This window comes from Phocoena phocoena, chromosome 12, assembly GCF_963924675.1.
Source record: "Phocoena phocoena chromosome 12, mPhoPho1.1, whole genome shotgun sequence".
Taxonomy (NCBI): Eukaryota; Metazoa; Chordata; class Mammalia; order Artiodactyla; family Phocoenidae; genus Phocoena; species Phocoena phocoena.
The window spans coordinates 28,192,843-28,217,592 of record NC_089230.1 but is presented as its reverse complement, the minus strand read 5'-3'; the positions used below and the strand labels follow the sequence as shown (position 1 = coordinate 28,217,592).

The 24,750-nt window shown below is 36.8% G+C and overlaps 1 protein-coding gene across 1 annotated transcript in view; it reads right to left on the bottom strand.

Annotated features, from left to right (window-relative positions):
* Positions 1-6,296: 6,296 nt before the first annotated feature.
* Positions 6,297-24,750, bottom strand: part of HBS1L (HBS1 like translational GTPase) — an 82,304-nt gene continuing 63,850 nt past the window's right edge. Inside the window, exons 10-18 of the mRNA XM_065888598.1 lie at positions 23,861-23,935; positions 23,023-23,140; positions 22,320-22,388; positions 19,432-19,536; positions 16,484-16,574; positions 15,948-16,056; positions 11,569-11,669; positions 8,930-9,074; positions 6,297-6,958 (exon numbers count right to left, since the gene is read on the bottom strand). Coding sequence (XP_065744670.1) covers positions 6,947-6,958; positions 8,930-9,074; positions 11,569-11,669; positions 15,948-16,056; positions 16,484-16,574; positions 19,432-19,536; positions 22,320-22,388; positions 23,023-23,140; positions 23,861-23,935 — 825 coding nt within the window. The 3' untranslated portion in view covers positions 6,297-6,946. The remainder of the gene's footprint in view (positions 6,959-8,929; positions 9,075-11,568; positions 11,670-15,947; positions 16,057-16,483; positions 16,575-19,431; positions 19,537-22,319; positions 22,389-23,022; positions 23,141-23,860; positions 23,936-24,750) is intronic.

The window sequence follows — 24,750 nt, the reverse complement described above, 5'->3', positions numbered from 1 at the left end:
ATCCTAAAACCAGGGCTGCCACCCCAGCCCACATCTTCCCAGATGTGCCATGAAGATGACGGTATCAGCCCAAACTATATACAATGTATGTAACACACCCAGGACTCATGTCCATGATATATATAAGAAGTTCTACAAATTGGTAAGAGAAATGAACAACCTCATAGAAAGGTAAGCAAAGGATATGAAAAGCACCTCATAGCAAAGGGAACACAGTGGGCTAATGAGTGCGTGAAAGGATGCTCTGTGTCACAGTTAATCAGGGAATGTGAGAGACAAAGAAAACTGGAAAAGTTTTTTTTTTTTTTAAATTGAGGTATAGTTGATTTACAATGTTGTGTTAGTTTCAGGTGTACAGCAAAATTATATATATATATATATATATATATATATACACACAAAACACACTTTTTCAGATTCTCTTCCCTTATAGGTTATTACAAGATATTGAGTAGAGCTCCCTGTGCTATAAAGTAGGACCTTGTTGATTATCTATTTTATATATAGTAGTGTGTATCTGTTAATCCAAATTCCCAATTTATCTCTCTCCCCTTCCCCTTTGGTTACCATAAGTTTCTTTGTGAGTCTGTTTCTGTTTTGTAAATAAGTTCGCTTGTATCATTTTTTTAGATTCCACATATAAGCGATATCATATGATACTTGTCTTTGTCTGACTTACTTCACTCAGTATGATAATCTCTAGGTCCATCCCTGTTGCTGCAAATGGCATTATTTCATTCTTTTTGTGGCTAAGTAATATTCCATTGTGTATACATACCACATCTTCTTTATCCACTCATCTATCAATGGACATTTAGGTTGTTTCCATGTCTTGGCTATTGTAAATAGTGCTGCCACATTTATTTCATTTATTTCACCATTAATTTACTAATACATATTTAAGTGGCTTCAATGTGAGAGAGAAAAGGGATCTTCTGAAAGCTAAAAGCCGGCCTGGCACTCACAGCTGGGCCATGGTGTTCTCCTACTGAACACTGACAATTCCTAAATCTCTGACATCAGACATGGTTATTCTGTGCTCCTGATGAAGTGAGATACTGTCCTCACACCTGAGCACAGACCAAAAGGCACCGTGCAAACCATGAAAATGACTTAACATCGCCCTCTTGTGGTCAATATGCATGACTGCTGCTTTACTGCGTTCCATTTCTCCTACCTCCTATATGAAAATTGGTACCCAACTGCAGAATTATTCCCACTTTCTGACCGTGCCCAGTCCAGAAGAAACCCCTGCTCACCTGAGCCCTCCCTCCTCATTACCTACATGTGCTCAATTCTTCACACCTTCTTATGAGAAGCACCTAGACTCCACGGCGGTCTCTCTGCCTGCAACAAGCATCAAAAAAAATAATAATAATTTTGACTACGGTTGTGTCCTGGTGGTCTTTGACTGATGACATCAACAAATGATCGGCATCAACATATGCTTGCTAAAGAATTTTCTACCATGATGTCCCCAATCTTAAAGTGTTCAACTACCTCTTCATGATCTGGACATTTAAAATCCTGCCTCCCCAATCCCTTCACCCTCTCCCAGAAGGACATCTTTTGAGACTCTTACCCCGTCTATAAATAACGTCAAATGAGTGATGAATTTGTGAGTTACAGTCCCTCTAACTTTGAGTTTTATATATTTAGCTCCTGTGTCCCTCTGTCTTTTGGAATTTAGCGCTGCCGAAAAGACTAAAGCTAATTTTTTGTTTCTTTGAAGATGATTTTTGGGGGAGTTTTGTTTTGTTTCCAAGATTGGCTTAATCTCATTAAAATTCCCTTGTGATGTTTTACATAAAATATGGTGCAATCTTGGGGTCTTCCTGTTCATCATTTTCACCTATCTGCATTCTAGGAGTGGTTTCCAAGGACAACCTCTATATCATCAACACTTCGGCAATTGCTATCTATTTTACAGGCTTCACTGAATGTTTAAATTTTGCTATTATGATTTAGGCTTCCATGGAGTCTCTTCTAACCTGTTCTGATTCTTTTCTCAGCTCAGCAATATCCCCTTCTCACAGACACCATGCGGCGGTTATTGAAAGAAAACTTTTGTTTCCTGCAATACACCTGAAAGAAAGCTTTTTGCCTGCATGTGCTCAGGTACTACCGAATTTGCCACAAGCCTCTTATTTCTTAACCATCTTTAAATAAAAAGAAATATACCCAAGCCTAGTATTGGAAAGTACTAATATGTCAGTTACTCCCACCATCTATCTCATAGTCCACCTGAGAGCTAGGAGAATCCCTAGCAGCCGGTCGATTGCTGGTTCCCTTTCTGAAATGCAGGCACATTTGAATCTTCCAGGATCAAGAGGGTCACCCCAGCTCAAGAAAGACTCCAAATTACAGCTGAGGTTCACCAGACAAGAGGACAGACAGAAGCAGTTTTAAAGTTTGCTTCGAACAAGTTTTCTCTTTCCTTCACTTTAAAAAACAGCGCCTTCACACACAGCATTATCATAGAAATAAAAGCTTGTAATTTTCTGACAATACAGATGTAAAGAAATGAAAATCCTCCATAATGCCACCACCAGTGTTAATTCTTTCACTCATTTAACAATTGCATGTGTGAAGGACTACATCAATTGCTGAAAAAGAATCAGAAGCAAAACAGAAAAGGTCTCTTTCCTCTTGGGACTTACATTTCAGCGGAAGGAGAACATAAATGAATCATACAAGTCAATATAAAATTGCACCCACGAAAATATTCCAAGGAGAGAGACAAGGTCCCACTGAAGCCCATAGTAATCCATTTTCCTTTACACTAGTCAGAGGCCGGGGGGTCCCTGAGAAAACAGCAATGAGCTGGTACACGGGAGCAGAACCCAGTGTTCCACAGTGTTCTAATTAATCATTAACACGTATAGTTACATGGTTCATCTCACCCTTAGTGTGTTCATATTTTTTTTTTCCTTTTAAAAATCTTGAATATCTTTGGCATTTTCAAAGAACCAGGTTGTAAATTACTTGATCCGTTCTACTTTTGCTCTGCTGGCAAGATTCTAAAGCTAAGAAGGACTTTAGGTGTCTTCAACTAGGGTTATTGCTGGGCTCTCCTCATCTTGCCACTTGTACCCATACCTCATGTCAATGTGTGGTTCTGCTGGCTTGTGCCCCACTGTTAAGATTCTCAGTGACGTGGTTCTTCTTACTGGAGGTGGGTGGGTTCTAAAGAATGGTTTTTACTGTTGGTGGGATCTTGATGTTGCTACTTTGAAGGCTAAAAGCTGCCCTGTTGGATGATTTTGCCAATGCAAAACCTGCCCCCGCTCCCTTCACTAATCCTGAATTGGTAGGAGATTGTGGCTTACGGGTTGAATTAGTTTAACTCGAGACTCTTGTATAGAAGTATTACAATTTTACTTCAGTATTAATGGTCCCCCCTCCTCACCTAGCCCCCTTCTAATGTTGTCTTTAGGGTGCATTCCTCCTGAATGCTTTCACACTGTTAACTCTCATTTGTAGTTTGTAGGGCTGAGAACGGCCCCTGGCTGAACTGTCAGCCCCACGACGACCGGCGCTCCAGAGCTCCCTCTGTGCATGGATATGGCAGACTCTTAGGGATGAAGGAAGGAATGTTTTCCTATTTACATATTTCTGTGACTATTTTAGAGGGAAGTTGGAAAATAATGGCCCAGGAGTTTTTATTGAGCCTTCTTATCTGGAAGCTTTTTAAAAAATTAGCTGTATAATCCTAACTCCAATATATCTAGGTTTCTAATTTTATATTTTTACATCATTTTTAAAAAGCTACTAATATTTCTATCCAAAAATCTTGATTACGTTATAAAATGAAAAGAGCTTGACTAATGATCACAACTCCAAGAAAAAATACACCCTAGAGACAGAAAAGAAATACACCAACATGTTAGCAGCGGTAATATTGATATTTAGGCAATATTACTATGGGTGAGTTTTATTCTTTACTTTTCTGTATTTTCCAAATTTTCTAGAGGGAATGATTACATTTTAACAATAGTTAAAATTATTACTGATCTGCATATTATTGGGAGAAAACAAACTATGTCCAGAAATTGTTTTCTAAACCAATATTTGAGTTTCTAAAATTCAAATATTGTCATAAATAATGAACGTGTGGAAAAACACTAACAAGCCCAAACATGGATCTGAAATTTTTTTAAGCCAGGTTACCACAGAGGCAACTGATCCAGTGGAGACCCATGAAGAGTCACGGTAAGAGGACAAAGCCACTTGTGTAAAGAAACAGCGTGACCATAAATAGGAAGAAGCAGAGACAAGAAGTACCTGAAGCACAGTGACCCAATATGGATGTACTATTTAGTATGGTAAGTGTCAGGGGGAGGATTTCAGACCAAACCCAAGCTTGGGCCTGCTCGCCGGACATCTTGTCATTTAACCCCAACCTCCCACAGTGGGTTCTCTTAATATTACCACCCCTCAACAACAATCAATTGTAAACATAATGTAAATAAAAAGATCACTCTATCACAATTTAGGAAGGAAGAAATAAACTCATTTTTACTACTGCTGCTACTATTTGTTTTATGCTAAAGTTTTATCTAAAATTCTTAATGCTATCATGACCTTGTATGCTATACAGAGTGGATGTTTCTTGTTTTTGCATCCCACCCCCTCCCCCCGCCCCCAATCCATTTCCCCTTCTTCATAGCATCCTGAATTTCCTTCCAACCCTTCCATAATTCTCAGCTGTGCACTTTGGGTGATACTCACATCACATCTAAAGGATGCCCCAAGGAAAGAAATTACACTCAGTTATAGTCCATGGTGAGATGTTTCTAGGACTTCTGGAAAAGACATGTTCTTTTAGCCTGTCCTTGCCCTTGATGGAGGGTCTGAGGATCTAAGTGTGGAATCGCAGGGGGTTCCGTATGGAGTCTGAGGGCAAAACCAACACTGGAGAAGGCAGAGTACAGATTAGTCCTTGCCTGACACTGTGACTCGAGCAAGACCAGCTGAAAGTCAGGGCTACTGCAGGTCTTTCTTTTTTGCTTAAGTCACTTTAAATTAGGTTTCTGTCAGTTGTATCTGTTAAATTTCTGACTAATATAAATAAAACGTTTTTTTGCCTTAGCAAGTTTACTCTCAAATGACAGCTACACATATACGTTTTAGTAAAGAAATGTGTTCACCTTGTGATCGTCCACTAAGCAGCACATTCATGTTCTGTACACTTTACCATATGGATGTTATTCTTCAATTAAGAAGAAATGCTGTTGAATATGGTAAGCCATCAATATATAAATCACACCATTTCCCAATATAAAAAAATTGTATCGGTGCTTCCCTCGTGGCGCAGTGGTTGAGAATCTGCCTGCCATTGCAGGGGACATGGGTTCGAGCCCTGGTCTGGGAAGATCCCACATGGCGCGGAGCAACTAGGCCCGTGAGCCACAACTACTGAGCCTGCGCATCTGGAGCCCGTGCTCCGCAACAAGAGAGGCCGTGATAGTGAGAGGCCTGCACACCGTGATGAAGAGTGGCCCCTGCTCGCCACAACTAGAGAAAGCCCTCGCACAGAAACGAAGATGCAACACAGCCAAAAATAAATTAAAAAATAAATTAATTTAAAAAAAAATTGTATCATATGGTCCATCAGAACACAGTCCCAGCTGTGACAAAGCGAGACAGTGGCATGGACATATATACACTACCAAACGTAAAATAGCTAGCTAGTGGGAAGCAGCCGCATAGCACAGGGAGATCAGCTCAGTGCTTTGTGACCACCTAGAGGGGTGGGATAGGGAGGGTGGAAGGGAGGGAGACGCAAGAGGGAAGAGATATGGGAACATACGTATATGCATAACTGATTCACTTTGTTATAAAGCAGAAACTAACCCACCATTGTAAAGCAATTATACTCCAATAAAGATGTAAAAAAAAAAAAAAAAAGAACACAGTCCCAGCCTCAGCTGAGGACAAAATCCACTCGAAAGCAATGGTACCCAGGAGGGAGCTCAACAAATACCTGTTAACTAAATATACCTTGGAGTTTGTTGAAACTTTAAAGAAAAACATGACTCTTACTCATAGGGGACTTACAATCTACAAGGAATATGAGATAAAGTCATCATACATGTAATTATAAAAGTGAGAATGGGAAAAATAAAATTAAGTTATGGTTAGAAATGGATGAGATTAAATTTGATCTGCTACTAGGATAAAAAGCAAGAATTCACGTGAAAGACTGGGGAAACCCTCAGGTGAAAAAGATCCCATAAAACCCAAGTCCTACTTAGAATCTCATGAACATCGAAGAAACACAACACATTTTGTTGTTATGCTCAAACAAAGGCATTTTATTAGCTGGCTTTACACGTTAAATAATATCTTGGTTACCAAAGGAACAATTTCCAATAACTGCAAACTAAGCAGTTCCAAATGGTTGTCTGTTGAAGGAAGAACACTCACTGCTCAACACAAAATACCTTTATTAACCTTCAACAAATCTTTTCTTACAGTTAACTAAAAAACTGCTCAGGTCAAATATTAACTACCTCAATAACCCATTTTAGTTATTCTTCCTTAAAAATGTGTGTTGTAAGTTGAAATCAAAAGAGAAAACTGAAAACATTTGGTGGTTTGGCTGGAAGTAGAGTTCACGTCATGATGATTCGATGTCTTCTAACACATATTTCTGATAACTTCCGTAAGTCTCAGCAAGGTAAATCCATTAGTAACATTTCAGAGGAAAAGCTAGTTTTTTAAATGAAAGTGCAATATTAGCCTTTCTTTGCCAGTTGGCAACTTAAAATTTTTGTAGGAGTGGTGAATAATACTTCTTTGCAGCTGATTAAAGCTTGAATTTTCTCTCATTTAAAAAAATATCAATTGCACATTGTTGCTTTAACTGAATAACTGGATTCTTTCAAAACATGGAGGTTAACTATCTCACTGTGTTTAGAAACATGGTAGAAATTCTGACCCATCAACCTTTTATCTGTAAAAGAAAAAAAAAGCATTTGCTATAATTTAACCAACCACATTATATGAACAACAACAACAAAAGGAAAAAATGGCAGTGGAGCAATCATTACATCAGGTGAAACTTTTTTGTTTTTCCTGCAACTTTTTTCCTTCCCTAGTCTTGTTGTTTGAGATTTTCTATAATCTCTCCATTACTTTCCACAAGAGACTGCATCTTATTTTTAGAATGCTCTTTCATAAAGAATGTTTTGACAGTTAAATGTGATGCTGCTGCTGCTGCTGCTATTAGGTAACATTTACTGAATGCTTTCTAAATGCAATCACTGTGCCAAGTGCTTTATGCAGACCATTTCATTTCACAACTCCAGAAGGTAGATTCTATTACCCCATTTTCATAGATGGATAAATTACAGGACAAATGTTGTTCTTCTGCAGCTAGGAATTAGTGGAGCAGTAACTCAGACTTAAGTTTAACTCCAGAGCCTTTTTCATGGTACACGTATAACTGAATTTTGATGCAACCTAAAGCCCTATGTCCAAAGTATCCATCCAGTTAAATGAACTGAGTAATTTTTATGCAGAAAACAAGCATATGAAGTAATGAAGCCCCTTTTAAAAATACATGCATACCTCGGAGATATTGTGGGTTCCGTTCCAGGCCACCTCGATAAAGTGAGAATCGCAGTAAAGCAAGTCATAGGAATTCTTTGGTTTTCCAGTGCACAGAAAAGTTATGTTTACACTATACTATAGTCTATTAAGAGTGCAATAGCATTATGCCTAAGAAAACAATGTACACGCCTTAACTTAAAAATACTTTATTGCTAAAAAAGGCTAACCATCATCTGAGCCTTCAGTGAGTCATAACCTTTTTGTAGGCATAACATCAAAGATTACTGATCACAGATCGCCGTAACAAATATGTAATAATAATAATGTAAAAGTCTGAAATACTGCAAGAATTACCAAAGTGTGAAACAGAGACATGAAGTGAGCAAATGCTGTTGGCAAAATGGTGCCTAGAGACTTGCTCAATGCAAGGTTGCCACAAACCTTCATTTTGTAGAACACAGTATCTGTGAAGTGCGATAAAATAAGGCATGCATGTATTCATAAGGTCTATATTAATCATGATAGTGTGGGAGGAAATTTAAATCACTGAAATTCTGGTTCGTTTCTGGCTATTTTCTCCAAAACTCAACTGTACCTTACATTATATATTAATGTTTCAGAAACATTACTGATATATTAACTGAACTTTCTGAATGAATGAACTGAGAACCAGTTATTAAAAAAAAAACGTAATGAGGGCACTTTGTTAAACAAAACCACTACCCCCAATTCATTTGACTCTTATTAAAGTCTATTCTCATGATTTGGACTGCATACAGATGTATTTTTCAATGCCTTTAATTTTGAGCAATATTACTGGTGGAGAAGACAGTTTGGAAGTTTCGTCATGAGAAGATCTAAGATGAAACATTTTCTTCCCGTCATTCTTTTAATCTTTAATAAAATTTTAAAATGTTGTTCTAATATAACTGCACTCCCGTTAAGCCATAAAATCTCAGTAATCATTCTTAAAAAGTAGAAAAAGAGGGCTTCCCTGGTGGCACAATGGTTAAGAATCCATCTACCAATGCAGGGGACACGGGTTCGATCCCTGGTCCGGGAAGATCGCACATGCCGCGGAGCAACTAAGCCTGTGCCACAACTACTGAGCCTGCACTCTAGAGTCTGCGAGCCACAACTACTGAAGACCATGCACATACAGCCTGTGCTCCACAACAAGAGAAGCCATGGCGATGAGAAGCCCGCGCACCGCAACGAAGAGTAGCCCCTGCTCGCCACAACTAGAGAAAGCCCGTGCGCAGCAACGAAGACCCAACGCAGCCAAAAAATAAAAATAAATAAGTAAAATTTTAACAAGAAAGTAGAAAAAGACATAATAACCATGGATACATAATCAGTCACTTTAAAATACCTCGGTGACTACACCAGCAGCTATGGTAGAACCACTGTAGCGCAGCATGAATCTCCCCAGCTCTTTAAAGTCTTTGTACAGCTCAAGAGCCACTGGTCTTTGTGTCTGTAGCTCCACCAATGCATTCTGGCCTTTGGTCAACAATCTATCACGAAAAATAAAATGGAAATCTAATAAAGGTAAAGAAATATAATTAAAACCTGAAAAATATTTCACATTCCATCTACACATCAACTTAGTTTTTCAAAAACTTAAAAAGTAAAAAGGGATTTTCTTAAAATGAAAATATATGCCTTTGAATTTGAGGGGGTTAGTTGAAAGAAATGAGAGGAGTAATTCTAGATTTAAGAAATATTAGCTAGTTCGTGTGTGTATGAGTGTGTGTGTGTGTGTGTGTGTGTGTGTGTTTTAAACAATTCTCCAAATTGAACTCTATCCTTTGAAGGACACTATAATCTAAAATACTCAAGACACCTCCACCAAAGTCTTCCCTTTCATTCCCTCATGAAATTAAAGAAGAGTGATGCAGTTGCATTTAAAGAAAGGAATGCAATGTCCTATGTCTTCCATAGTAAAATCCTAATTGGTAGATTATGTGTTAAAAAGTTATCTTTAAAGAGGATAATCTCCTAGTGCCAACACACTACCCTAGATCTCTCTCTCCCTCCCTCCTCTCTCTTTTCTCACATAGGAAGAGTGGTTCTTTAACAGACGTTCAGGATAAAATCATGTAAGATTCTTTCACAGTATGATGTTTGTAGGAAATGAAGGGAGATGAGGCATAGGTCTGATTGCAAACAGCTTCACACAAATAAGCAAAACCACCAAGAATCCTTGTGCACGGGCCCCACCAGACTTACTGAAAGAGGGAGAACCCAAAGGGGACATTCTGAAATGTTCCCTAATTCAATTTTGATGTGTTCTAGAAGGATAGAGAACAGCATTCATAAACTCCCCTTCTGAAAGATTAATTCAGGGACAGACAGATAGAATAAGCCAAAGTTTCTAAAAAACGTATTCCCAAAATTCTAAATATTGGCTTTGGGCAATTTCAGCTTAAGGTCCCATTCCTTAGGAAGGAGAACATCTAATATATTCATAATTTGCATTAAGTTTGGTTCTAGAAAGCTTGATTCCATCCCACATAAAGCAATCGAGTCTACAATGTGCCAGGAATGGAAACAAAGGGGAAAGGCCAAATGGTGTTGGTGCAAAATAAAAGGACAAAGCTACAAATACGGTGACAGGAAAAAATAGCATGAGAATATATTAAAACCTAGAATTACCATCATTGAGCTAGACTCTGCAGCATGAGCAGGGAGGGTAAAATTCAGGATTACATCTGATGAGCCAATGTCAGATTGAGAATTTTCCAAGTCAAACAGCCCGCCTCCTGCCAAAAGAATTTATGTGACCCAACTAACTAGATTAGAATCCTGGGCCTGCCATTTGCTAGCTTTGTGATCTCAAACGTGTTATACAATCTCTTTAAGCCTCAGCTTCCTCATTTGAAACATGGGAAACATAATAATACCTGCTTCATACGGTTGCTGAGAATGTAAACCATGTGAAAGCACTTATGACAGAGCCTAGAAAATAGTGGTCCTCAAGAAACATCAGCCATTAGTTCTATCACACTTCTCAGGACATTATGGCAGACACTCAGGCTAGAAGCTAAAGACTCAGGTTAAAAATAAAGAACTATCTTTAAAACAGAGGTGAAGTAGCCTCTTTTTTCTAACTAACGGAGAAACAGGCATGGGTTTAGAACAGTGTGAAGATTCTTTCTTCTACGTGCAGCCAATCCTAAATTAACCCTCTAACCACCTTGGCCTCTTACACAGGTGCAAATGAGGAGGAACACCCCAGGACTGAAAAAAAAGGGGATTTTGGGTGGGATTCCCCATAGGGCTGAAGTGAGGAAAACCCCAAAGCTGAAGCAGCCAAACCAAACTGTGGTCAACCTTTAGTTGAATTAGAGTAAGAAACTCAAGATTCTCAGGAAGCACCTCCTCTGAAAAATCCCGTGCCTATCCCAGCCAAGGGGGAACTGTCCACACCTAGACCTAGGTATTAATGGCAAGCAGAGGGGACCAACATGTGGTGACCACCTCAGCCTAGGCACCAGGTGGACTTCAAGCAGAAAACAAAAGTACTTTCCAGGTGGGAAAAAAACAGTGTTTAGTTCACTCTCTTCCTGAGGTATTCTTAGCATAGGGCATGATTCCCATGAGGGGGTGACAAGAAAGTTAAGAAGCACAATCAGCTGGAATTTGGGACAAGTGGCTAGGCATAACTCAAGTTCATCTTCAAAAATGTAGGACTGATTTTTTAAATGCCTTCATTTTTACATCATCAGTATCTAGGGCTTGATACTTACATATAAACTTATATTTACATTTTTATTTACAATTCACACCCATCACCATCATATATAACTGAAATTATATCTAGCATTCCTACCTAAACAGGAGCTTAAATATTTGTTTTTGTGTTTTCATCCAGTCCTTTAAAAAACTGATTTCTGGAACAAGTAAAAACAGACTTCACTTATCGCAAAGAGAAATATTACACAAATGAATTAATCTGTAAGGAATGTGCTTAAATTGTGTTTATTATTTATGCATTGAAACACTTACTTAGGCTTTTTCTTTGTGACTTCACCAGTGCTTTTGTTTAAGACGCTAATCAATCGTTTAACAACGGCAGGTTCACTGATGGTTTGGTAGTGTAACAGCACCTAAAACAAAAAATTGTAACACTACAAAGCTGTTCGCTGCAGCATCTCTGGTCTTTTACTCTGGCACTCACACGGAATCACGTTAGCCTCAGCACTACTGCCTGGAGTTGCAGGATCTCCAGCTGCTTCCCCTAAGTCCCACCACTCCAATCAGGCTGTCCCTTAACTCACTAGGGGAAAAGGGCATGGGAAGCAGTTCCAATTTCTCCTCCACCACTTACTGTGTAAACTTGAGTAAATTACATAACCTTCCTTATAGGATTATGATGAGAACTAAATAACAGAAGAGACAGTGTCTGGTACAGCAGATGTTCAACAAATGTGAATTGTTTCACCATAAAAATGAGGGAAGGGGAATCGCATGATATTCAGCAGTAACGAATTGTATTCACTGCTGGATAATGAGAGTAAAATATTATATGGGGGGACTTCCCTGGTGGCGCAGTGGCTAAGACTCCGCGCTCCCAATGCAGGGGGCCCGAGTTCGATCCCTGGCCAGGGAACTAGATCCCACATGCCGTGGAGCAACTAATAGTTCGCATGCCACAACTAAGGAGCCCACATGCAGCAACTAAGACCCGGAAAAACCAAATAAATAAATAAATATTAAAAAAAAATATTATATGGGAGTTTAGACAGGCTTTGAAGTCAGGCAGACCTGAGTTCAAATCCTAACTTTACACATTCTAGTTGTGTGATCTGGGGCAAATCCTGTAATAACCGTTTTCCCCCCAATATCCCCAGCATCAGGTCTCTCATCACTAAATGAGGAAAACCCGATAATGTTATTTTAAAGTGGTGCCTAACACATGGTAAACCTGAAGTTAACTGATGGCCTTATATATTAGCTATTACTGTTCATGTTTTATATGTAAGGAAATTAATATCAAATAGGTTAAGCAGCAGTAAGGGTGCCAAGACCACTCAATAGGGAGAGAACAGTCTTTTCAACAAACGGTGCTGGGAAAATTAGATATCTATATGCAAAAGAATCTTACACCATATACAAAAATTAACTCAAAATGGATCAAAGACCTAAACAGAAGGACTAAAACTATGAAACTCTTAGAAGAAAACAGGGTGGGAAATCTTCTTAATGTTGAATCTGGTAATGACTTCTTGGATATGACACCAAAGTAAAGGCAACAAAAGGAAATGTAGATAAAGTGGACTTCATCAAAATGTAAAACTCCTGTACATCAAAGGATACTTAAGAGTAAAAAGACAACCCACAGCATGGAAGAAGATATTTGCAAATCATACACTGATAAGGAATTAAAACCCAAAATACATAAAGAAATGAAAAGATGCTCAACATTACTAGCCATTAGGGAAATGCAAATCAAAACCACGATACACCCCTTCACACTCATCAGTATGCCTATTATAAACAAACAAACTAACAAAAAATCACCCCCCCCAACACCCACACACACAAGAAAGGCAAATAACAAGGAAGAGGAGAAATTAGAACCCTCGTGTACTGCCGGTGGCAATGTAAAAATGGTGCAGCTGCTGTGGAAAACAGTTTAGTGGTTCCTCAAAAGTTAAACACAGAATTTCCATACAATCAAGCAATTCTACTCTGAGATATATACTCGGAAGAAGTGAAAGCAGGGGTTCAATCAGATACTTGTATGCCAGTGTTCACAGAAGCATCATTTACACCTGCCAAAAGACAAACAATCCAAACATCCATCAACGTATGAATGGATAAATAAAATGTGGTAAATACTTACAATAGAATATTATTCAGTTTTAAAAAGAAATGAAATTCTGATACATGTTATAACATGGATGAACCTCAAAAACATTATGTTAAGTGAAATCAGTCAGACACAAAAGGACAAATATTGTACGATTCACTTATATGAGGGATGTAGAATAGGCAAATTCATAGAGAAACAAAGTAGAACTGTGGTTACCAGAGGACAGGGGGAAAGCGTGATAGGGGGAGTTATTGTTGAATGGGTACAGAGTTTGGGATAAGGAAGAAGTTCTGGAGATGGGAGGTGGTGATGGTTGCACAAGGTGAATGTACTGAAGGCCACTGAACTGTACACTTAAAAATGGTTAAAATGGTAAATTTTCTGTTATAAATATTTTATCACAATAAATCAAAACATGAATTTAGTTAAAGTCTAACCCATTCTTCTTTTTTTTTCTTCTTAAATATATAGACAGTTTACCATATAAGCTAAGGGAAACAAAAATATTTATGTATTAAGGAACTAGTCCCTAAATAGTGAGATTTAATTGCTTAGGAAGCCTCTCCTTGGTTAAATTTTTAAAAATTGTGGAAGTTTCTTCCCACAGAGAGTGGATTAAATGGCAAAACGTGATGTTTTTTTTCTGAAACAAAATTCATCGTGGTATTCGTGAATCAACATAAGCAAGTAGAATCTCATAAAGCAGCACTGAAAAACTTTTAATTCATAAAACAAACTACAGTACACAGGAAGACAGTATTACTATTCAAAGTAACTACCAACCTCCTGACCTCTCTACCTCTCCATTGGCAAAAATTATTGCCGCATGAGTAAAAACACAGTAACCAACCTCTTCAGCTTCTCTCCATTGGACATACTGCTTTCTAAGAATGAGTGCCATTCGTTCATAGCAATTTCTTGCTTATCAACACATGAATTTTAAATATTTAAAAGAAGTATTTGCAACAATAACTTTTTTTGGACAGAGCTTTTGCCCCTCCCCTTTTTTAGCATATGGGAGAAATGGAATATAATTATAAAACTAAAATACTTAAACACTATTTTATAAATATAATTTAATAGGATCAAGTTTACATAGAAATAATTACAAAGAATTATAAGCAAAGCACATGGTTATCTCAAATAAAGGTGCAGAGGTATAAAATAAATTTAAATGTGCTAAATAAATTTATTCCCAATCTTTAAAATACTATCACTAATTTAAATAAAGTTTAAAGGTCAATTACTATTACTCCCTTACTTTTATTTCAAAGATGCATCAAATGGAGAAAATGATCTGTTTATATTTTTAAAGGCAAGCCATTTAATTCCACCGAGAAACATTTTTGATTCTCATGCAGAACCTGTACTATATAATAAGCTGATCAAGAAAAGAAAAATAAGTCTAATGGGGAAAATGTCCATTAGTTAAATGGCAAAAGCAAGGTACCAAACTATAAACAGAGTACGGCCCCAAATAGCTGAAAAAAAATTTACACATAAAACAAAGAATTCATGCTATTCACAAGTAGTATCTTTTCTAGATAAGTAACAATATAGTATAAAGTCCCCCTCTTCCCATAAATGTGCATGTTCAAATGGTGCTAGTCAATGATAACCTGCAAACCAACCTCACAGCTTCAGTGTAATTAACGTTTACCTAGGTCAAGCATCCCCAAAATATACCCATAGATACCAATGTACACAAAAAAATACTCTGAAATGTAAAGAACAGATAATTATAGGTTACACAATTATAGAAGATTCTGTTTTTTAATAAGATGTTAAATATGATTTTTTAAATTTATTTATTTATTTTTGGCTGTGTTGGGTCTTTTGCTGTGCGTGTGCTTTCTCTACTTGTGGAGAATGGGGGCTACTCTCCGTTGCGGTGCATGGGCTTCTCATTGCGGTGGCTTCTCTTGTTGCAGAGCACGGGCTTTAGGGTGCACGGGCTTCAGCAGTTGTGGCTCGAGGGCTCTAGAGCACAGGCTCAGTAGTTGTGGCACACAGACTTAGTTGCTCCATGGCATGTGGGATCTTCCCAGACCAGGGCTCGAACCCGTGTCCCCTGCATTGGCAGGAGGATTCTTAACTGCTGTGTCCCAGAATTTTCTTATCATTTTTATTTTTTGTGTGTTTTCCAAAATTTTCCATAACAATGTATTACTTTTATAATCAGAAAAACTACAAATAAGCTTATTATAAAAAAAAAAAACAAAACAAAACAGAAAGACCCAATCTAAGAAGTAACATTTGGAACTCAGCAAAAAAGTGTCTACGATTTTCCCTAAACGATTTTTTTATCATCAGTTTGTATCCTATTGATTATGAAATTTCTTCTCAATGCCTTTTTGAAAAAAACATCCCCAGACTTAAGGATCAAAATTTAAAAAAAAACACAATAAAGATGATCTTCAAATTCCAATTTCATGTTTTACTGGATGAGAGTAATACAAATGTTAGTTGAAAATAACAATAGCAACATCACCTATAAAGAGAGTTACTATTTTTTAGGATAAAGTTATATTGAATTTATAAAAACAGTAACAAACATTTTGAAACTTACAGGAAATCCTTTAGTGATAGGAATTTCAATATTAAAGATGAGGATTCGGGCTCTGAAACGAGTGCAAACCTTAATGGGTTCTTTGGGGCCACAAAATATGCAGCCAACACTGTAACAACAACAAAACAAAAACAAAAAAGGAGAGCAGGTAGTTGGGGGGATAATTAAATACACATCCAATAGGAAACCTTTAAAACCATTAACAAGGTAAAACAATCCAGTAAATTAGGGACTTTTTCTAAATAGTCCCTTTTGGGTTAAAGCATGGCTTTACACCATTATTAACCTTATGTCATTTTCATACATTACTGTTTTCCCTCAAAGAACATGTCAGGTACACACGTTGACACGTATTAATTTAAATTTTAGTAGGTTCTGCTTATCATTCTTACACTTCCACAAGTGCCTATTTCTGGCCAAATGAGATTCAGAATTAACACTCAATTCTTTCATTTGAGCTGGTGAATTGCAAATTTTACGCGTTTTGAGGTCCTACATCCAAAACAATGGTCGCTTAAACTCATTTTCTCACTCACTTGATTTTGATGACATCCATCCCAACCAACGTAAGACTAACATGATCGCCTGCTGCCGCCCAGTCGACAGGTTCATCATGCAGAGTGATTCCTGGAAATGAGTAAGAACCAAAGCATACAGTGAAACATCTCAATATCAAACCATAACAACCAAGGGAGTTTGGCTGATTTGTGCCTCATCAGTCACTACTCATCATTTTCAATATGAATGGATTGAGATTGAGAAGTGTTAACTGTAAGCACTGAGGAAAACACACTTCCTCTAGACTTGACTCTTCTGGACCACCACCCTAAACATAAAGTGACTTGTATTTGTCCATAAAAGGCTGATTTCTACTTATTTAATCAAGATTTTTTAAACTCATTTATACGACTGGTATATTCATTAAATAGGCCCCATTCTAATACTTCTCTTCTATTAATGGATACAGGCATAATAGTACAGTCCCAGTTATTTCCAAACATAATAGATGAGACTGGGGAAGATGTCTAGTAGTATTTAAGCTTTGCTCTAATTAGACAACGACGTAAACAATCTCTGAGTAACCCACAGGGCATCGGTACTCAGTCAGATGGTACCCTCGGCAGGCCCCTTCATTATTCATGGCTCAAAAGAACTGCTTCCCAGAGAGACAGATGCACAATGATAAATAGTTTTATGAAAAGGAGGAGATTAATAGTGTAAGAAAATTTAATTTAAAAATGATCCCAGCTATTGCTACCTTTATTACCTAGGGAAAATCCTAGAGTATAATTGCAAAGGGCAATAAAACTCAGGTATTTGAATAAAGGCTTTTAAAAGGTTTCTCATATTTTCTGATTCTGTGGGGTAAGTTCCTTTCTATAGGAACTTGAGTCTTAACAATGAAGACAGTATGTAGACCAACCACCGGGGAACAGTTCTCGATTGACAAGTTTTTAGTAAATTACAATTCACCCATCTCCTCCTGAAAATACTTATTTTTTCCATATAGCATACTCTTGAGTTTCTCTGAGACTCTTTGGGAGTTCAAGGAGAACTTTAAGGGCTCTGAGACAACCTAAAGTTTTATTCAAAGTTTCATGTAGCTGCACATCTGCATTAATCTGAGAAGAGGGGCCATACTTTCATCAAGGTGTCAAAGAGGTTCCTGACTCTAAAAACGTTAACAATTATGATATTTTAAAATGTTTGTCAAATTTTCAACTAATTACATTTAGTTTTTACATGTAAATTTAAAATGACCATATCTGAGTTTTGGTATGAAATGTGGAATTCAAGTCAGGAGCTAGCTACTTACATAGACTAGAGATTGCCTTTAGCTTAGGATTTAAGAGCTTTCATACTAGAAGTTCAATTAACAATATAAAATTTTCTGAAGATAATATATAATCTGACTTCCTTCCCCCAAACATGTTACACTGTCCTACATGTGATATTTATCTTCTCAAGCACTTTCTTCACTGGAGAAAGAAGTTCTTTTTTAACACTCTATGAACTTATATGTTAATAAAGTGAAAATGTAATTTCGAATTTCCATTTGTTGGTAGCAGATTTAGTCAGTTCTCTTTTTTAGGACACTACTGGTTAGTGAGCCAGAGTAGCACCTAAAGTGTTCAGACAGAAGCGTGCATTAAAAAATCAAATAAATCAATCAAAAGCATTAGGGTGAGAAATTGAGGACTGAGAATCTCCAAGTTGGGTTAGAAGGGTGGCTCTCAAGGAGTGAAGCAGTGCTTCTCATATGGCTTCCCTTTAAGAACCACTAGGTTAAAGATAAGTGGTTGGAGTTTTTCTGGTAGGGTAGGGACAGGAAAGAAAGAGGGAAAGAATGTAGAACTTTCAGAAGTGACCAAATTATGATTTTGGAGCTCACAAAGGAGCCAATCTGTAAGGTCTATGACCATGGTTTAGGATCATGGTTTTAATTCATGCCTGATTATATTAAAAAAAAATTTCCTATTCTCAAAAAGGTCTTTAACATATAAAGAAATTAGTATTTCAATAGTATTGCAGCTCTTGATCACTTTAAGAAACAACAGCAGAGATAATTTAAGCTAAATTTAAAGATGAATAAGGGAATGAAAGCCAAAGTTATTTCCATTTAACCTTTTTCTTTCTACTTGCTTAGAGATCAAGAAAATTTTGTTTGATAAAAATAATATACACTTTTTAAAAAAGAATCATTTTCCACAGACCTTTTGTTTGCAAGTTTACTTTATAGTATAAAACAGATCTTCAGTTTTATGTTGAAGTCAGAAGTTTAGTTGGAAGCTAGAATAAGGTAAGTGCAGAATTATAAACTTTTAAGCAGAATTCAAAAAAGAAGAACATGTATACAGGTAAGGTCAAATGATCAGAAGATAGAAACAGTTATAAGCTATTATGAAAGGTCATATACATGCAAAAGCAATAATTGCAGCACTTAAAACTAGCTCAATTTCTCTTTTCAACATTAGGATTCTCTCCATTTGCATCTTATTTTCTTAAGTTTTCCTGTGAAAAATTTCTTTTGGTATAAACATGATCTAGGTTGTTAACTTATAGTAATTCTGAAATACACATTTCAAAACAACAGACTGTAGCACTCTGCTTTGCCACTGACTATTTAGTGCCAGGATGGGGTCAGACTTAATTTCTGCTACTGAATACTATTTTAAATGTATCTGACAGGTGTCTATACATCTGGGTCAATCCTAGCCAGGCTTCTTGAATCAATGTCAAAAAAAAGAAAAAAAATGCTACCACAGTTAGAATGTTATATGTACATTTATACACACATAGTCACAACAGAAAAAAATCGTTTAATGTTTTCACATTTTTATCTTCAACAGTTAGTATCATTTTGACAGTCAGTTACAATTTCAGTAAGAGGTTATTTACTCTGGAGTTAATAACTAAACTACTTTTAAAAACCTGCTGTCTCAACTTAAGGGTTATTTAACAAAAGAATCTTGCAGAGGAATACCTTTTGCAGTACAAGTTTCATTAGGAGGCATTGCTAGTAGTCGGTCACCAGTTTGGATATAACCAGCTTCAATTTTACCAGTTACACAAAATCCAGATCCTTGGTCTACAAAACATGCCAAAATTTTATAATGGTTCACATAACAATATCATCTATGTTTAATACTGCTAGCTATACTAAGTTTCCTAGTAGTTATATAAAACTAGTAGTTCAATGAACATTAAGCAATGATCATTTCAGAATTTTTAATATATCTACTAAATATGACACACCACATTCTACTCTTGATTTTCTTATAAATAAAAATATTTATATTAGAAAAAGTGGGAATTCATTCCTTTTTCAATTTTATTGAAATGAAATTTATTGAATACTTACTAAGTACCAGGCACAGTGCTAAACTCTGGGAATAAAGAGATGAAAATATAAGTCCCTACCTACAAGGAGTTTACACTAGTGAAGAGAAAGGCAAAAACAATTACATTGTCCTGAGACAAATGTTATTTATAATGTGCAATGGAAAAAAAACAAGGTTCATCAAAGAATCCATGATGATGGAGAATGACTACACTTTAGCGAGGCACTTAGAAGAAGGACTACACTTTAGCGAGGCACTTAGAAGGAGGAACAGGAGTTTACCAGATCGTTTGTGTGCATGTGCAAAGGCACAGTCATAACCAAATGTGGGACGTGCTAAGACCCATGTGTCATTTATATGGAATTTATATGGGGACCATTTGGAATAATGAGGGAAAGGGCAAGACAGGAGGCAAAAGAGGTAGACATGGGACAAATAATAACGGGGCCTCATAAATCACACTTAGGGCTTGAATTTCATCCTCAGTTAAGTAATGGGAAACCAGAAAAGAATTGTGAATGGAAAAGTGACATGATGGTGTTTCTGTGTCAGAGAGATGGGGAGGTTGATTGAAATGCATACATGGACTACAGAAAGGGAAGAAACTCAAGAATTTGAGAATAAGGTATGACAGATTTAAGGTGATAAGGTAAATGGGGGATAATCGCAAAAACAGAAAAATCTGGGATGTGCATTAACTGTGAGATAGAAAATTAAAGAACAAGATCCATTTTAGCCTTGGTGAATTTGAAGTATCTGCAAGACATACAGATGGAGAAGATGCATTCAAGGGGGCACCAATCACACCAAACCCATGAGAATGGTACCCTGGGAGCACACTCCCTGTGGAGATGCCCAGCAGCAGTTAGCAGATGTATCTGCAGAGTGAGAACAGGTCTGGGTTGGAGATTTGGGAAGCATCAAGATGCAGGAGATAGGTGAAATCATGGATATCGGTCCAAAGGGAGCATGCAGAATAAGAAGAGGACTGAAGTGACAGAACACGAGTCAAGGGACAGAGAAAGAGGAGCCCACAGAGAGGATACAGAGAGGTGAAAGGAACAGAAGAGCAGGAGAAAGTCGGTCACAGAAACCAAGGGGGAAAAGTTTCAAGGTGGATGTGGCTACAAGCCTCAGAAGTAATGCCAAATTCAAGTAAGATGGAAGTAAGATAGAACTGAAAAATGTGTACTGACGTTGGCAACCAAGAGTTCATTTGATAATCTCAGTGGGAACTGAGATTGAGGCAAGCAATGCAGGCAGAAGCCAGGAAGCTGCCTGAAGAAAGAAGAGGTAAACAAGTAGAGTCAGCAAACCCTATTAATCAAAAAGAAAATTAAGCACCTCTTATATTTTAAATAGATAATAAGCATTTTGAAAAGAATTACCGTACTTCCTCTTCTACTAGAATGCTGGAAAATGATAATAATGAATTCCAATTTCATTGAATGATTTTTGTGAAGCACCTTCATTTATTCATTTATTAAACAACGTTTATTAAGTATGTTTTATATGCCAGGCACTGAGCTAGGTCTTGCAAATATGGATATAGAAGTGACAGTACTTGCCCTCAAGGAGTTCACAATCTAAGTGAAATAAACAGCACAGGAACAATTATAAAACTGCATGAAAAATGCAGTGACAGAGGATACAGAGAACACAGAGCAACACCTTAGGGTACGTGTGTGGGTGACCTCAATTATCACCCCAGAATTATCAATTTATTGCTGCTCAGTTCCAAATCTACTCTCTACTTCCTGCTCTGTGACAATGGAGATTTGGGGAGCAGCTGACATCTTTACCATACTGATTATTCCAATATATAAGTTATATATTGGAATAATAAGCTACATCCTTTTATTTATTAAGACCTTTTATTCCATTTCCATTTTATATTTTTCTGTGTAGAGCCTTGTACACATTAAACTGGATGTATTCTTAGGTATTTAATACAACACCTCCTACAACACCTCTTCTGAGTTTGTCCTTCCTTGGGTTCTCTTCCTCAGCCCTAGGGTACCACATAGTGCCCTTGTATCTTATAGTCACTCTTTTTAATATATTAATAATCCTTTATATTAAACTTCCCATTTTACATATGTGTGGTGTCTATTTCCTGACCCAGACTGCTATATATGGGTAGGAAATGGACAAGTAAAGAGAGAGAAGAGCACAACATGGGTGGACATAGTGGCAATAAAAACCCTATGTAATTAGGAAATACTGAATGATCCAGTTCAGTTGAAGGATACAGAAACTAAAGGAATCTAACGGGAGAAAAAAACTATGAGGCTAGACAGATAAAGGATCAGGGTTTTTTTATACTTGGAAGGTGAGTATGAAATGGGGAAATGGTAAGTAAATTGAAGATTCTTCTAGGCAGGGGTGTTAAGTAACTAGAATTGTATACCACTGGCATAAAGAAGGAAGAATCTGAAGACAACATAATAATTTTGTCCAACAAAAGAGGTCAGGAGTGAATGGAAAGGCAGGGACCATACTGAAGTAGGCCAACAGAGGTAACACTTACCTTTGAAAACATCAGATACACATAATCTGAAAGGCTTGTCAACAGATCTTCGAGGAGGCTTGAAGGAATCTGGAAAAAATGGTAAAATGGCAAGGTTTAATTTTAAAGTAATTTTAATTAATTAATTTATTTATTTATTTTGCGGTACGCAGGCCTCTCACTGTTGTGGCCTCTCCCATTGTGGAGCACAGGCTCTGGACACACAGGCTCAGTGGCCATGGCTCACGGGCCTAGCCGCTCCGCGGCATGTGGGATCTTCCCAGACTGGGGCACGAACCCGTGTCCCCTGCATCGGCAGGCGGACTCTCAACCACTGCGCCACCAGGGAAGCCCTAAAGTAATTTTTGACTCATGTCCAATGAGTCCACTATACTCCCATGTCTCTCAGAAAATAATTGTTTAATAAATACTAACAGCAAATTGACTGTGATTCATATAATACTCTAGTTTATAAAATGTTTTCACATGTGTTTTCTCATTAATGTCACAACAGTCTGTGAGGTAGGTAGAGCAGGCATTAATTAAAGAAGAAAAATTTAGCATCAGTTTAAATATTGCATATAATTTCAAAATTGGTGACCTAGCTCCTCTGACTACAAATCCTATGCTTTTTCACACATATCACTGTCCCCCATAAAGAACTCTAAATAATAATTAATATCAAGTTCATAATGCATTAAAATTAATATGGCAGTATTCTTACCAATTTGTTCTAATAAACATAGTCCTTTATACCATTTTGTAAGTTCACTTGACTGAGATCTTGTGATTAGATTTTCACCACTGAGACCACTTGTAGGGATAAAAGCTACATCACTTTCCTATAGAAAAGATGGAACATATGAAACTCAATACAACATTGTTTTTAAAAAATTAAAAGGTTCACTATTAGCATAACTGTACCAAGTTTGCAAAAGCAACACTGTACTTTTTAAAAAGTAATAGAAATCAGAGAACTACTGCCCTGAAGTTATCTGATACAACAGTTTTCAACTTTCTTGATTTTGTGGGAGGGAAACTTACAAGCATTAAGCATTGAGTGTTTCCAAAACACTCAAGCATTTTTACCTAGTAACGTAGTCATATTTCACATTTTTGCTGGAGAAACTTCTCTCTACTAGTTTCCACATTCCTCTGTGACCTCCCTAAACCTATACATCTAATTTAATAGGTGGAGAAAAAGTCTTCTACTTATACTAGATCCAAGCCAATTTATAAAATGTATGCAATTTTCTAAAATGAAGTAATCCAGGGAATTCCCAGGCAGTCCAGTGATTAGGGCTCTGCACTCCCACTGCAGGGATCCCTGGTTGGGGAACTAAGATCCTGCATGCCACGCATGGCATGGCAATAAACGGTCAGTCAAACAAACAAACAAACAAATAAAGTAATCCAAAGAATGTAAGATATACATAATATCAGGGAGAAATAAAAACAAAAAGAATTAAAATACTGAACAAGAATAGCAAAGTAGTTTTTTCTCTCATATCAGTAAGATGAGACTTAAGGAAAGTACCCAAATAAATTTAAAATTATCTTACCTTAAAACCTGCTTGCTTAAGAAAGTGCCCAAGTTTTCCAGTAATCTCTTGAAACCTTTCTTGTTGCCAATTAACCTGATAAAGATCCAATTTATTTTTAAAACTATGCTTCAGACCATGCTATATATAAAAAATTAAAATTTTTGCAATAAAATATAAACAGTCAAGACTATAAAATATAATTATAAAATCTATTAAATATGAAATCTATTAAAATTAAAGCTCACAATGTCAGATCTTACTATTAATATGATCTAAAAGTAAATTTTCTTACAACAGAAAGGCTGGAAACAAACTCCAATGTTTATAGAATTTTTTGGATATGCTAAAAGTGACTTCAAATGTGGGGAGAAAAAGTGAATAACTTATTAAATTGTGCCTGGACCAACTGCTGAAATAAAATAAAATTACTGACACCCCCCCTCCAAGTCAAACAGACATCTTAGTGTATGTATATGTAATATGAACTCTAGATAACCATTCCCATGCTATAGTATTTAGGAGTAAATGCAACACTGTCTGTAACTTGTAACTTACATGGAAATTCATGTCAAAATAAGATAGATAAATGGATGGATACAGGGGTAGATAGACAAAAATGAGATAAAGCAAGTGGTAGAATATTATGTAGCAGGTATAATATGGGTGTTACTGTAACATTCTTTCAACTTTATGTCTGAAAATTTACATACTAAAGTACTGGGAAAAAATAAAAGGTATATGTAATAATGATACTATAAAAGAGCTATGTAGAAAAACTTAGGTGAATATGAATTTGATCCCAGGGTAAGAAAATACCTAAGCATAATGAGAGAAATCAAAAGGAAACAGTAATATCTTTAAATTAAGCTTACAACTTGATTTTTTTAAAGTTTCAAAAATGAGCAAAC